This window comes from Anopheles coustani, unplaced genomic scaffold (genome assembly GCF_943734705.1).
Source record: "Anopheles coustani unplaced genomic scaffold, idAnoCousDA_361_x.2 U_35, whole genome shotgun sequence".
Lineage (NCBI taxonomy): Eukaryota > Metazoa > Arthropoda > Insecta > Diptera > Culicidae > Anopheles > Anopheles coustani.
In genome coordinates this window covers 39,626-56,089 of record NW_026525248.1, presented here as the reverse complement: position 1 = coordinate 56,089, position 16,464 = coordinate 39,626, and the positions used below count along the sequence as shown (strand labels likewise).

The window sequence follows — 16,464 nt, the reverse complement described above, 5'->3', positions numbered from 1 at the left end:
CTCATTCTCTTTAAAGTCACTTTAAGCACCTTCTAAACACCATTTTGCATCGTCTCATTCTCTTTAAAGTCACTTTAAGCACCTTCTAAACCTCATTTTGCATCGTCTCATTCTCTTTAAAGTCACCTTAAGCACCTTCTAAACACCATTTTGCATCGTCTCATTCTCTTTAAAGTCACTTTAAGCACCTTCTAAACACCATTTTGCATCGTCTCATTCTCTTTAAAGTCACTTTAAAGCACCTTCTAAACCTCATTTTGCATCGTCTCATTCTCTTTAAAGTCACCTTAAGCACCTTCTAAACACCATTTTGCATCGTCTCATTCTCTTTAAAGTCACCATAAGCACCTTCTAAACCTCATTTTGCATCGTCTCATTCTCTTTAAAGTCACTTTAAGCACCTTCTAAACACCATTTTGCATCGTCTCATTCTCTTTAAAGTCACCTTAAGCACCTTCTAAACACCATTTTGCATCGTCTCATTCTCTTTAAAGTCACTTTAAGCACCTTCTAAACACCATTTTGCATCGTCTCATTCTCTTTAAAGTCACTTTAAGCACCTTCTAAACCTCATTTTGCATCGTCTCATTCTCTTTAAAGTCACTTTAAGCACCTTCTAAACACCATTTTGCATCGTCTCATTCTCTTTAAAGTCACTTAAGCACCTTCTAAACACCATTTTGCATCGTCTCATTCTCTTTCAAGTCACTTTAAGCACCTTCTAAACCTCATTTTGCATCGTCTCATTCTCTTTAAAGTCACTTTAAGCACCTTCTAAACACCATTTTGCATCGTCTCATTCTCTTTAAAGTCACTTTAAGCACCTTCTAAACACCATTTTGCATCGTCTCATTCTCTTTAAGTCACTTTAAGCACCTTCTAAACCTCATTTTGCATCGTCTCATTCTCTTTAAAGTCACCTTAAGCACCTTCTAAACACCATTTTGCATCGTCTCATTCTCTTTAAAGTCACCTTAAGCACCTTCTAAACCTCATTTTGCATCGTCTCATTCTCTTTAAAGTCACCTTAAGCACCTTCTAAACACCATTTTGCATCGTCTCATTCTCTTAAAAGTCACTTTAAGCACCTTCTAAACACCATTTTGCATCGTCTCATTCTCTTTAAAGTCACTTTAAGCACCTTCTAAACCTCATTTTGCATCGTCTCATTCTCTTTAAAGTCACTTTAAGCACCTTCTAAACACCATTTTGCATCGTCTCATTCTCTTTAAAGTCACTTTAAGCACCTTCTAAACCTCATTTTGCATCGTCTCATTCTCTTTAAAGTCACTTTAAGCACCTTCTAAACCTCATTTTTGCATCGTCTCATTCTCTTTAAAGTCACCTTAAGCACCTTCTAAACACAATTTTGCATCGTCTCATTCTCTTTAAAGTCACTTTAAGCACCTTCTAAACCTCATTTTGCATCGTCTCATTCTCTTTAAAGTCACCTTAAGCACCTTCTAAACACCATTTTGCATCGTCTCATTCTCTTTAAAGTCACTTTAAGCACCTTCTAAACCTCATTTTGCATCGTCTCATTCTCTTTAAAGTCACTTTAAGCACCTTCTAAACCTCATTTTGCATCGTCTCATTCTCTTTAAAGACACTTTAAGCACCTTCTAAACCTCATTTGCATCGTCTCATTCTCTTTAAAGTCACTTTAAGCACCTTCTAAACACCATTTTGCATCGTCTCATTCTCTTTAAAGTCACCTTAAGCACCTTCTAAACCTCATTTTGCATCGTCTCATTCTCTTTAAAGTCACCTTAAGCACCTTCTAAACACCATTTTGCATCGTCTCATTCTCTTTAAAGTCACCTTAAGCACCTTCTAAACACCATTTTGCATCGTCTCATTCTCTTTAAAGTCACTTTAAGCACCTTCTAAACCTCATTTTGCATCGTCTCATTCTCTTTAAAGTCACTTTAAGCACCTTCTAAACCTCATTTTGCATCGTCTCATTCTCTTTAAAGTCACTTTAAGCACCTTGTAAACCTCATTTTGCATCGTCTCATTCTCTTTAAAGTCACTTTAAGCACCTTCTAAACCTCATTTTGCATCGTCTCATTCTCTTTAAAGTCACTTTAAGCACCTTCTAAACCTCATTTTGCATCGTCCTCATTCTCTTTAAAGTCACTTTAAGCACCTTCTAAACCTCATTTTGCATCGTCTCATTCTCTTTAAAGTCACCTTAAGCACCTTCTAAACCTCATTTTGCATCGTCTCATTCTCTTTAAAGTCACTTTAAGCACCTTCTAAACCTCATTTTGCATCGTCTCATTCTCTTTAAAGTCACTTTAAGCACCTTCTAAACACCATTTTGCATCGTCTCATTCTCTTTAAAGTCACTTTAAGCACCTTCTAAACACCATTTTGCATCGTCTCATTCTCTTTAAAGTCACCTTAAGCACCTTCTAAACCTCATTTTGCATCGTCTCATTCTCTTTAAAGTCACCTTAAGCACCTTCTAAACACCATTTTGCATCGTCTCATTCTCTTTAAAGTCACTTTAAGCACCTTCTAAACACCATTTTGCATCGTCTCATTCTCTTTAAAGTCACATTAAGCACCTTCTAAACCTCATTTTGCATCGTCTCATTCTCTTTAAAGTCACTTTAAGCACCTTCTAACCTCATTTTGCATCGTCTCATTCTCTTTAAAGTCACCTTAAGCACCTTCTAAACACAATTTTGCATCGTCTCATTCTCTTTAAAGTCACTTTAAGCACCTTCTAAACCTCATTTTGCATCGTCTCATTCTCTTTAAAGTCACCTTAAGCACCTTCTAAACACCATTTTGCATCGTCTCATTCTCTTTAAAGTCACTTTAAGCACCTTCTAAACCTCATTTTGCATCGTCTCATTCTCTTTAAAGTCACTTTAAGCACCTTCTAAACCTCATTTTGCATCGTCTCATTCTCTTTAAAGACACTTTAAGCACCTTCTAAACCTCATTTTGCATCGTCTCATTCTCTTTAAAGTCACTTTAAGCACCTTCTAAACCCCCATTTTGCATCGTCTCATTCTCTTTAAAGTCACCTTAAGCACCTTCTAAACCTCATTTTGCATCGTCTCATTCTCTTTAAAGTCACCTTAAGCACCTTCTAAACACCATTTTGCATCGTCTCATTCTCTTTAAAGTCACTTTAAGCACCTTCTAAACACCATTTTGCATCGTCTCATTCTCTTTAAAGTCACTTTAAGCACCTTCTAAACCTCATTTTGCATCGTCTCATTCTCTTTAAAGTCACTTTAAGCACCTTCTAAACCTCATTTTGCATCGTCTCATTCTCTTTAAAGTCACTTTAAGCACCTTGTAAACCTCATTTTGCATCGTCTCATTCTCTTTAAAGTCACTTTAAGCACCTTCTAAACCTCATTTTGCATCGTCTCATTCTCTTTAAAGTCACTTTAAGCACCTTCTAAACCTCATTTTGCATCGTCTCATTCTCTTTAAAGTCACTTTAAGCACCTTCTAAACCTCATTTTGCATCGTCTCATTCTCTTTAAAGTCACCTTAAGCACCTTCTAAACCTCATTTTGCATCGTCTCATTCTCTTTAAAGTCACTTTAAGCACCTTCTAAACCTCATTTTGCATCGTCTCATTCTCTTTAAAGTCACTTTAAGCACCTTCTAAACCTCATTTTGCATCGTCTCATTCTCTTTAAAGTCACTTAAGCACCTTCTCAACACCATTTTGCATCGTCTCATTCTCTTTAAAGTCACTTTAAGCACCTTCTAAACCTCATTTTGCATCGTCTCATTCTCTTTAAAGTCACCTTAAGCACCTTCTAAACACCATTTTGCATCGTCTCATTCTCTTTAAAGTCACCTTAAGCACCTTCTAAACACCATTTTGCATCGTCTCATTCTCTTTAAAGTCACTTTAAGCACCTTCTAAACCTCATTTTGCATCGTCTCATTCTCTTTAAAGTCACTTTAAGCACCTTCTAAACCTCATTTTGCATCGTCTCATTCTCTTTAAAGTCACTTTAAGCACCTTCTAAACCTCATTTTGCATCGTCTCATTCTCTTTAAAGTCACTTTAAGCACCTTCTAAACATCATTTTGCATCGTCTCATTCTCTTTAAAGTCACTTTAAGCACCTTCTAAACCTCATTTTGCATCGTCTCATTCTCTTTAAAGTCACTTTAAGCACCTTCAAAACCTCATTTTGCATCGTCTCATTCTCTTTAAAGTCACCTTAAGCACCTTCTAAACCTCATTTTGCATCGTCTCATTCTCTTTAAAGTCACTTTAAGCACCTTCTAAACACCATTTTGCATCGTCTCATTCTCTTTAAAGTCACCTTAAGCACCTTCTAAACCTCATTTTGCATCGTCTCATTCTCTTTAAAGTCACTTTAAGCACCTTCTAAACCTCATTTTGCATCGTCTCATTCTCTTTAAAGTCACCTTAAGCACCTTCTAAACACCATTTTGCATCGTCTCATTCTCTTTAAAGTCACTTTAAGCACCTTCTAAACCTCATTTTGCATCGTCCTCATTCTCTTTAAAGTCACCTTAAGCACCTTCTAAACACCATTTTGCATCGTCTCATTCTCTTTAAAGTCACTTTAAGCACTTCTAAACCTCATTTTGCATCGTCTCATTCTCTTTAAGTCACTTTAAGCACCTTCTAAACACCATTTTGCATCGTCTCATTCTCTTTAAAGTCACTTTAAGCACCTTCTAAACCTCATTTTGCATCGTCTCTTTCTCTTTAAAGTCACCTTAAGCACCTTCTAAACACCATTTTGCATCGTCTCATTCTCTTTAAAGTCACCTTAAGCACCTTCTAAACCTCATTTTGCATTGTCTCATTCTCTTTAAAGTCACTTTAAGCACCTTCTAAACACCATTTTGCATCGTCTCATTCTCTTTAAAGTCACCTTAAGCACCTTCTAAACACCATTTTGCATCGTCTCATTCTCTTTAAAGTCACTTTAAGCACCTTCTAAACACCATTTTGCATCGTCTCATTCTCTTTAAAGTCACTTTAAGCACCTTCTAAACCTCATTTTGCATCGTCTCATTCTCTTTAAAGTCACTTTAAGCACCTTCTAAACACCGTTTTGCATCGTCTCATTCTCTTTAAAGTCACTTTAAGCACCTTCTAACCTCATTTTGCATCGTCTCATTCTCTTTAAAGTCACTTTAAGCACCTTCTAAACCTCATTTTGCATCGTCTCATTCTCTTTAAAGTCACCTTAAGCACCTTCTAAACACCATTTTGCATCGTCTCATTCTCTTTAAAGTCACTTTAAGCACCTTCTAAACCTCATTTTGCATCGTCTCATTCTCTTTAAAGTCACCTTAAGCACCTTCTAAACACCATTTTGCATCGTCTCATTCTCTTTAAAGTCACTTTAAGCACCTTCTAAACCTCATTTTGCATCGTCTCATTCTCTTTAAAGTGACTTTAAAGCACCTTCTAAACCTCATTTTGCATCGTCTCATTCTCTTTAAAGTCACTTTAAGCACCTTCTAAACCTCATTTTGCATCGTCTCATTCTCTTTAAAGTCACTTTAAGCACCTTCTAAACACCATTTTGCATCGTCTCATTCTCTTTAAAGTCACCTTAAGCACCTTCTAAACCTCATTTTGCATCGTCTCATTCTCTTAAAGTCACCTTAAGCACCTTCTAAACACCATTTTGCATCGTCTCATTCTCTTTAAAGTCACCTTAAGCACCTTCTAAACACCATTTTGCATCGTCTCATTCTCTATAAAGTCACTTTAAGCACCTTCTAAACCTCATTTTGCATCGTCTCATTCTCTTAAAGTCACCTTAAGCACCTTCTAAACCTCATTTTGCATCGTCTCATTCTCTTTAAAGTCACTTTAAGCACCTTCTAAACTCCATTTTGCATCGTCTCATTCTCTTTAAAGTCACTTTAAGCACCTTCTAAACACCATTTTGCATCGTCTCATTCTCTTTAAAGTCACTTTAAGCACCTTCTAAACACCATTTTGCATCGTCTCATTCTCTTTAAAGTCACTTTAAGCACCTTCTAAACCTCATTTTGCATCGTCTCATTCTCTTTAAAGTCACCTTAAGCACCTTCTAAAACACCATTTTGCATCGTCTCATTCTCTTTAAAGTCACTTTAAGCACCTTCTAAACCTCATTTTGCATCGTCTCATTCTCTTTAAAGTCACCTTAAGCACCTTCTAAACACCATTTTGCATCGTCTCAATCTCTTTAAAGTCACTTTAAGCACCTTCTAAACCTCATTTTGCATCGTCTCATTCTCTTTAAAGTCACCTTAAGCACCTTCTAAACCTCATTTTGCATCGTCTCATTCTCTTTAAAGTCACTTTAAGCACCTTCTAAACCTCATTTTGCATCGTCTCATTCTCTTTAAAGTCACCTTAAGCACCTTCTAAACACCATTTTGCATCGTCTCATTCTCTTTAAAGTCACTTTAAGCACCTTCTAAACCTCATTTTGCATCGTCTCATTCTCTTTAAAGTCACCTTAAGCACCTTCTAAACACCATTTTGCATCGTCTCATTCTCTTTAAAGTCACTTTAAGCACCTTCTAAACCTCATTTTGCATCGTCTCATTCTCTTTAAAGTCTTCTTAAGCACCTTCTAAACACCATTTTGCATCGTCTCATTCTCTTTAAAGTCACTTTAAGCACCTTCTAAACCTCATTTTGCATCGTCTCATTCTCTTTAAAGTCACCTTAAGCACCTTCTAAACACCATTTTGCATCGTCTCATTCTCTTTAAAGTCACTTTAAGCACCTTCTAAACGTCATTTTGCATCGTCTCATTCTCTTTAAAGTCACCTTAAGCACCCTTCTAAACACCATTTTGCATCGTCTCATTCTCTTTAAAGTCACCTTAAGCACCTTCTAAACCTCATTTTGCATCGTCTCATTCTCTTTAAAGTCACCTTAAGCACCTTCTAAACACCATTTTGCATCGTCTCATTCTCTTTAAAGTCACTTTAAGCACCTTCTAAACCTCATTTTGCATCGTCTCATTCTCTTTAAAGTCACTTTAAGCACCTTCTAAAACACCATTTTGCATCGTCTCATTCTCTTTAAAGTCACTTTAAGCACCTTCTAAACGTCATTTTGCATCGTCTCATTCTCTTTAAAGTCACCTTAAGCACCTTCTAAACACCATTTTGCATCGTCTCATTCTCTTTAAAGTCACTTTAAGCACCTTCTAAACACCATTTTGCATCGTCTCATTCTCTTTAAAGTCACTTTAAGCACCTTCTAAACCTCATTTTGCATCGTCTCATTCTCTTTAAAGTCACCTTAAGCACCTTCTAAACACCATTTTGCATCGTCTCATTCTCTTTAAAGTCACTTTAAGCACCTTCTAAACCTCATTTTGCATCGTCTCATTCTCTTTAAAGTCACCTTAAGCACCTTCTAAACACCATTTTGCATCGTCTCATCTCTTTAAAGTCACCTTAAGCACCTTCTAAACACCATTTTGCATCGTCTCATTCTCTTTAAAGTCACTTTAAGCACCTTCTAAACCTCATTTTGCATCGTCTCATTCTCTTTAAAGTCACCTTAAGCACCTTCTAAACCTCATTTTGCATCGTCTCATTCTCTTTAAAGTCACTTTAAGCACCTTCTAAACCTCATTTTGCATCGTCTCATTCTCTTTAAAGTCACTTTAAGCACCTTCTAAACACCATTTTGCATCGTCTCATTCTCTTTAAAGTCACCTTAAGCACCTTCTAAACCTCATTTTGCATCGTCTCATTCTCTTTAAAGTCACCTTAAGCACCTTCTAAACACCATTTTGCATCGTCTCATTCTCTTTAAAGTCACCTTAAGTACCTTCTAAACACCATTTTGCATCGTCTCATTCTCTTTAAAGTCACTTTAAGCACCTTCTAAACCTCATTTTGCATCGTCTCATTCTCTTTAAAGTCACCTTAAGCACCTTCTAAACCTCATTTTGCATCGTCTCATTCTCTTTAAAGTCACTTTAAGCACCTTCTAAACACCATTTTGCATCGTCTCATTCTCTTTAAAGTCACTTTAAGCACCTTCTAAACGTCATTTTGCATCGTCTCATTCTCTTTAAAGTCACCTTAAGCACCTTCTAAACACCATTTTGCATCGTCTCATTCTCTTTAAAGTCACCTTAAGCACCTTCTAAACACCATTTTGCATCGTCTCATTCTCTTTAAAGTCACTTTAAGCACCTTCTAAACCTCATTTTGCATCGTCTCATTCTCTTTAAAGTCACTTTAAGCACCTTCTAAACACCATTTTGCATCGTCTCATTCTCTTTAAAGTCACTTTAAGCACCTTCTAAACACCATTTTGCATCGTCTCATTCTCTTTAAAGTCACTTTAAGCACCTTCTAAACACCATTTTGCATCGTCTCATTCTCTTTAAAGTCACTTTAAGCACCTTCTAAACACCATTTTGCATCGTCTCATTCTCTTTAAAGTCACTTTAAGCACCTTCTAAACACCATTTTGCATCGTCTCATTCTCTTTAAAGTCACTTTAAGCACCTTCTAAACACCATTTTGCATCGTCTCATTCTCTTTAAAGTCACTTAAAGCACCTTCTTAACACCATTTTGCATCGTCTCATTCTCTTTAAAGTCACTTTAAGCACCTTCTAAACACCATTTTGCATCGTCTCATTCTCTTTAAAGTCACTTTAAGCACCTTCTAAACACCATTTTGCATCGTCTCATTCTCTTTAAAGTCACTTTAAGCACCTTCTAAACACCATTTTGCATCGTCTCATTCTCTTTAAAGTCACTTTAAGCACCTTCTAAACCTCATTTTGCATCGTCTCATTCTCTTTAAAGTCACCTTAAGCACCTTCTAAACACCATTTTGCATCGTCTCATTCTCTTTAAAGTCACTTTAAGCACCTTCTAAACCTCATTTTGCATCGTCTCATTCTCTTTAAAGTCACCTTAAGCACCTTCTAAACACCATTTTGCATCGTCTCATTCTCTTTAAAGTCACCTTAAGCACCTTCTAAACACCATTTTGCATCGTCTCATTCTCTTTAAAGTCACTTTAAGCACCTTCTAAACCTCATTTTGCATCGTCTCATTCTCTTTAAAGTCACTTTAAGCACCTTCTAAACCTCATTTTGCATCGTCTCATTCTCTTTAAAGTCACCTTAAGCACCTTCTAAACACCATTTTGCATCGTCTCATTCTCTTTAAAGTCACTTTAAGCACCTTCTAAACCTCATTTTGCATCGTCTCATTCTCTTTAAAGTCACTTTAATTACCTTCTAAACCTCATTTTGCATCGTCTCATTCTCTTTAAAGTCACTTTAAGCACCTTCTAAACACCATTTTGCATCGTCTCATTCTCTTTAAAGTCACTTTAAGCACCTTCTAAACACCATTTTGCATCGTCTCATTCTCTTTAAAGTCACTTTAAGCACCTTCTAAACACCATTTTGCATCGTCTCATTCTCTTTAAAGTCACTTTAAGCACCTTCTAAACACCATTTTGCATCGTCTCATTCTCTTTAAAGTCACTTTAAGCACCTTCTAAACCTCATTTTGCATCGTCTCATTCTCTTTAAAGTCACCTTAAGCACCTTCTAAACACCATTTTGCATCGTCTCATTCTCTTTAAAGTCACTTTAAGCACCTTCTAAACACCATTTTGCATCGTCTCATTCTCTTTAAAGTCACTTTAAGCACCTTCTAAACACCATTTTGCATCGTCTCATTCTCTTTAAAGTCACTTTAAGCACCTTCTAAACCTCATTTTGCATCGTCTCATTCTCTTTAAAGTCACTTTAAGCACCTTCTAAACCTCATTTTGCATCGTCTCATTCTCTTTAAAGTCACCTTAAGCACCTTCTAAACACCATTTTGCATCGTCTCATTCTCTTTAAAGTCACTTTAAGCACCTTCTAAACCTCATTTTGCATCGTCTCATTCTCTTTAAAGTCACTGTAGGGTACGGCCTACTCCGGAACTTGTTACTCAACAGGTGGATAGAGAAAAGAAGAAAATGGTTTCAAAAATCTGGGTTTGTCCAACGGTACCAGAGAACGCAATATAGTGTCCTCAGATCGCTACCCGCCAGGGACTTTCTGTGGATTATAATGCTAAGTATGTTGGGGACAGAGCCTAACAAACACCAGTGGTTTGTTCTCAAGTTGGGTTTATTTGATTTTCTGAACGCCTTTACTTACGTCACAAATGTTGTGCTAGCGATGTCTAAGCCCGGTGACACTGTTATCAATTAACCGTTATTTTTGAACAGCAGGTTATCATAAACTGGTACTTGTAGGGTTTCGTTAAATTCAAAATTCCTAACTGTTCAGAGCCTTGTAGAGTTCTGTGGCCTACCTTTAGGCGTCGCAATATCGTACATTCTGCCACCTTAAAATTGAATAATTTTAACTGTTTGCTTTTGGTAATACACACAGCTTTACCAATGGCCTAGTCACTGTACTTCCCTTACTTGTACGCAATGTAAAGACACGCGCTTTGCCATCCTTTCCACGATGCTCCTCGGTTACGCGTGCTAATGGCCAACACGCCGAAGGCACATTATCTTCCTTAATTATAACTAACGTTCCTGGCGTTACTGTGGTTGTACCTTCCTTTGTCCATTTAGAACGCGCCTGCAGTTGTTGTAAATACTCCTTCTGCCAACGGTTCCAAAAGTGCTGGCGAAGTTGTTGAACATGACGCCAGTGGTTCAACCGGTTTTCGGCTTCGTACAGCAAGCAGTGGTCCGGAACAAGCTGTAGGTTCGTTCCAACCAGGAAATGTCCAGGAGTGAGTGCTGTCATATCGTGTGGGTCATCTGACATCGATGTTATAGGTCGGGAGTTGACACAGCATTCTATCTCGTCCAGCAGCGTAGACATGTCCTCATACGAAAGTGATGTCGTTCCTAAAACGCGCACTAGGTGGTACTTCATGGTTTTGACGGCGGCTTCCCACAGTCCACCGAAGTGAGGAGCTCTTGGTGGGATGAACTTCCATGAAATTTTGCGTTCTAGTGTCCAAGCTTGAATGCTCTGCTGGTGTTCAGTTGTACGCAACAGCTTGTACAACTCGTTCAGCTTGTTTGCTGCTCCCTTGAAGTTCGTCGCGTTGTCCGAGTGCAACTCCAATGGCAAACCACGACGAGACACAAACCGTCGTAATGCTGCTATAAATGCTTCCGTTGTCAGGTTTGACACCAGCTCGATGTGTACGGCACGGGTGGTGAAGCATACAAATATGGCGACGTATGCCTTCACGGGCGCCGCCCGTCGGTGGCCACCTTTCAGGAACACTGGACCACAGTAGTCAACACCGGTGATCGAAAAAGGAGGGGCCGGTGTTACTCGGACAGCCGGCAGGTCAGCCATTATAGTTGCTGACGACGATGGTCGGGCGCGGAAGCAGGTGTGGCACTGATGAAATACCTTCCGGGCGAGATTTCGGCCACTTGTAATCCAGAAGCGTTGTCTGCACGTGTTTAGCATCAGAGTCGGTCCCGCGTGAAGTAACTGTTTATGAAAATGTTCCATCAGCAGACGAGCGAATGGATGGCTGGCCGGAACAACTAGTGGATGCTTAACATCCTCCGCTAGCGGTGAATTGGACAAACGTCCTCCAACTCGGATGTTTCCGTCAGCTCCCAGTTGCGGATGCAACCATCTAAGCGGGGACGACGCAGGAACGGGTTTCTTCTGCTGCAAGGCCTTGATTTCTTGCTGCAGGTGGTCTCGTTGAGCCAAGCGGCACAGTACTTCTTCCGCATCCGTCAAATCCTTAGTCGTCAGGCCAGGGTTCTCGTACGACCGGCGTTTGGTGCATCGGTTCCAATACTGAACCCAGTACGCTGTCATCCGTCGCAGCTTAGAATACGATGAAAAGAGTGTAAATATGCGGTGAGCTGGCAGCTCAATGGCAGCGCATGCCACAACTGCTACTCGCTGCTCTGCTTGCACTGACGGATCTGGTGTCGCAAGCAGTGGTGGAGGCCATTGATCTTCTGGCAGGCTCATCCAGGAAGGACCCTGCCACCATAGGGTACTGGAGAGGAGATCTTTGCCCAAACATCCTCTCGAAGCAAGGTCAGCCGGGTTGTCGACTCCTGCGATGTGACGCCACGTGCAACCTTCTGTTAATTGTTGCACCTGCGATACCCGGTTGGCAACATATGGCTTCCAGGAGTTTGGTGATGCTCGCAGCCAATGTACCACAGTCATGGAGTCTGTCCAGAAGACTGCCAGAGATCCTGGGTTGACCGCAGTCCTTACTCGGTCGAATAGCAAGCTGGCCAACTGTGCTGCGCACAGTTCAAGCCGAGCGATAGAGTGCTTGCTATTGAGGGGCGTCACTTTGGTTTTTGAGGCGAAGAGCTCCATTGTGCCATGTCCCTGGGCATCGCAACTACGGATGTAGCAGCATGCTCCATATCCTTTCTCCGAAGCATCGCAGAAGACGTGGTATTGGATGGTGGTCACTGAAGATCTAATGGCGACTCGCGGAATGCTGATGTTGTGAAGGTAATGCATTTGCTCAAGAAAGTTAAGCCATTCCGTTCGTAGCTGCAGCGGAAGTTCAGCATCCCATCCCCAGGGTTGTTGGTTGACGTGTTTCAGAGTCCATACACGTTGAAGAAGTTGCTTGGCAACCGCCTTCACTGGGTCAACAAACCCTACCGGATCGTAGATCTTCCCAATGGTGGATAATACCCTGCGTCTGGTTGCATCTTTGTTGACATCAGGGGCTTGGACTTTGAAGCGCAGAGTGTCCGCTGACGTATCCCATATGATTCCAAGTGTTGCCAACGATCCGTCGTCATCGTCGTTGGGATAAGGGCTGGATGCTCGGCTTTGTTGGTCCACATGATGCAACACCGCTTCCTCGTTTGATGCCCATTTCCGCAGCTCAAATCCACCTTTGGCAAACAGTTGTTCGGTTTGCTGTTGCAAGGTTTGAGCAGCCTCGGGTGAATCAGCTCCAGACACAAAGTCATCCACGTAGAAGTCAGAGAACCGAGCTGCTGCTATTGGAAAGTCCCTTCCATGATCCAATACTGTTTGTTGCAGAGATCTCACCGCAAGGAATGGTGCAGATGCAGTTCCATAAGTTACAGTATTCAGCTCATATTCTTCGATGGGATCATGGGGCGAAGCTCGCCACAGAATGCGCTGTAGGGCGCGATCGTTGGGATGTACCCATACTTGGCGGTACATTTTTGCCACATCTCCTGTCAGTGCAATTTGATGAGTTCTGAATCGCATCAGGATCGATGTAGCATCTTGTTGAATTGTTGGTCCGATCATCAGCGTATCATTCAACGACACTCCTGTCGATGACTTGCTGGATGCGTCGAACACAACCCGACACTTCGTGGTGGTGCTGTCGGCCTTAAACACAGGATGGTGTGGGAGGTAGAATGTTTCCCGACTATCAACTGTTGCTGCCACCTTTGTCATGTGGCCTAAGCGGAGGTATTCGGCCATGAACTCCACGTATGCCTTTTTTGTTTCGGGTTCTCGCTGCATACGTCTCTCGATAGCCAGAAACCGATGGAGGGCGATCGTCCGCGAGTCACCTAGTTTCCCGATCATGTCAGACTTTCTCGGAAGTCGGACGACATATCGGCCGGCTTCGTCTCTGCTTGTAGTGGAGGCGTAGTGGTCCTCACAGGCTCTCTCCTCGATACTCCAACTAGGGAGACTGCCTACGTCTTCTATTGCGAAGAATTTCCGCATCATCGTAGTCAGCTCGTTGGTGTGTACGGCGACTGAACACACCACTGGCAGCGACTGCTCTGCTATCTGGGCTGTGCCACTTACAACCCACCCAAATGCTGTTTCTTGGAGTGACGGCATACCTTCTCCAAGTGAGATGCGTCCGGTTTTTAAAAGCTCGTAGAAGCACGCCGCACCCTGGATGATATCGATTCCACCAGGCTTGTGGAATGTTGGGTCAGCCAAGACGCAGGTTGCTGGAATCGTCCACTGGCTGTGGTGTATACGATGGGCCGGCACATCTGCTGACAGCTTGGGCAGTACCAGCATCTCCAGCGACGTCGAAAATGATGAACAGCGTGATTGGATGGTGGCTCGTACTGATGACTTTACGTTCGTCGCTTGGCTGCCACCAATCCCCGACAGCGGAATGCTCACCGACTTCCGAGGTAGGTTTAAGAATTGCGCCAACCTTCCCGTAATGAAGTTGGACTGTGCTCCACTGTCCAAGAGAGCCCTCGCAGCATGGTTCTTCCCTGCGCTGTCAGTGATGTACAACATGACGGTTGACAGCAACACTGTCGATGGTATCGCCGTGTGTAGCGATATTGTAGCTGTACGGTGTTCTGCTGCAGATGTTGGCTGTTCGTGACGGATCTCGCTGGCGGCACTAGTCCCTTCGTCGTGGAGCAAGGTGTGATGTTTCTGCTGGCACCGACGACACGTCCACTTCGATGGGCACCTTTTGTTGAGATGACCAGCTCCGAAACAGTTGAAACAACTTTTCCAACTTCGGAGCTTGTCCCGTTTGTCTGGTAGCGACAATGCTATGAAATCCGCGCACTTGCTGAGCATATGGGTGTCCTGGCACATTACACACGTTGCGGTCGGTGACGGTGTAACGGTCGACGTGAACGCTTTAGTAGGAGCCGGCTTTGGACGAGATGGTTTGTCCATATTGCCTGCTGCGCAGCTCTCCAACACTTCACATTGTCGCGTGATGTAGTCGAACGTACGGAACAAATCCGGAAACTCGCCGTGCTGCAATGTAAGCTCCCATGCCTTACGAGTGCTGGAGTCCATACACGACGCGAGGATGTGGGTGATGATGAGGTTGCTTGTTTCATCAATGTTCTTCTCTAAGAACTGCAACCCATCAACGTGACTCTTACACGTTTCTACTAGTGATCGAAGTTCGCTGGCTGATTCACGTTGCTCGGGTTTAAGTTGGAGTAACCCAGCAATGTGCTTGTCGACGATTGCTCTCGGGTTCGCGAACCGCTTTTCTAGCACCTCTCAGGCACTCTTGTAGTTGTTGCTGCTCACCATTGCTGCGTTAATTATCCCTGCAGCCTTTCCGGTGAGTGCCTTGTTCAGGTGATGTAATTTTGCTGCATCCGAAACAGGTGTCCTTCCCATGATGTCGAGGAACATGGCCTTGAATTTGGGCCACTCTTCGTAGCGTCCGTCAAAGGTTGGCATCGGGACACTGAGGTGATGCGCTGCCGAAGTTACCGGAGCTGCTGACGTTGTTGGTGTTTCGTCCAGCTGTGCCTCCAGAATGGCTGTGCAGGTGGTGTGGATCTTCCGGAAGGCATCGTCGGCGTCCATGTCGACTTCGAGGTCATCTGGCAGGAGATCTATGATGTGCTGCATAATCCTGCCGTGGGTGCCTTGAAGTTCCCGTAATGTGCGTAAGTGCACCCGCGCAGTGGCCGGAGGGAGTTTGTTGTTAGTGATGTCCGGCTGAAGCTGCATGAGTTGACGATATGCCAGCTTCATTTTGGCCCGCAACACGGCCAACTCGCGATCCCCTGGCGATGACGTCGACGGTTTTGGTGACACGTGCTGTGGGGTTGTTTCCGTCACGTGGTCACTCGTGCACTGTTCCACCGTGGCTTCCGTAGCCGCTTCGTCTGAATTGTCACTCCCCTCATGTTCTGGTGGCGGGGAGTGCATCACTTTATTCCTGCGTGTGTTCATTGTGTCACTTCTAACTAGTCTTTTGCACTTTTCACTTGTTCACTTCACTGCTTTGTCAGCGTCGACTGCTACGACACTTTGGACTGGTACTCACAATCACGCTGAGTAAACTTCTCGTGGCGATGAGACGCTGGACGGTACCACCGAAGGAAACTCACACCTTGAGTTATCTTCCCGTGAGGCCCCGATGCGCACTGGATCGGCCTCGTGTGGTGTCCGTGGTCTGCCACCGATGGAAAATCAACCCGTCCGGTTGATACACGTTTCCTGTAGACACTGGGTTGAACAAACGCTGGGCACGAAGCGCTGGACTGATCCACCGAAGAGAACTCCCGAATTGGGTTCTCTTCCCTTGAGGCACCGATGCGCACTGGATCGGCCTCGTGTGGTGTCCGTGGTCTGCCACCGATGTTCAATCAACCCGACCGGTTGACGAAAGTTCCTCTTCCGACGACGAATGTATGAAATAATCTGCGCACGACAGATTCGTTGCGCCGATCCGGTTCGAAGGACCAAAATGTAGGGTACGGCCTACTCCGGAACTTGTTACTCAACAGGTGGATAGAGAAAAGAAGAAAATGGTTTCAAAAATCTGGGTTTGTCCAACGGTACCAGAGAACGCAATATAGTGTCCACAGATCGCTACCCGCCAGGGACTTTCTGTGGATTATAATGCTAAGTATGTTGGGGACAGAGCCTAACAAACACCAGTGGTTTTTTCTCAAGTTGGGTTTATTTGATTTTCTGAACGCCTTTACTTACGTCACAAATGTTGTGCTAGCGATGTCTAAGCCC

At 42.4% G+C, this 16,464-nt stretch overlaps 1 protein-coding gene across 1 annotated transcript; it reads right to left on the bottom strand.

Annotated features, from left to right (window-relative positions):
- Positions 1-10,445: 10,445 nt before the first annotated feature.
- LOC131271144 (uncharacterized) lies at positions 10,446-14,769 on the bottom strand (the record flags this gene model as incomplete). The annotated part of the gene is made up of 1 exon (XM_058272530.1): positions 10,446-14,769. A coding segment is annotated over exon 1 (4,324 nt), but the record flags the coding sequence as incomplete, so codon positions are not given.
- Positions 14,770-16,464: the final 1,695 nt, after the last annotated feature.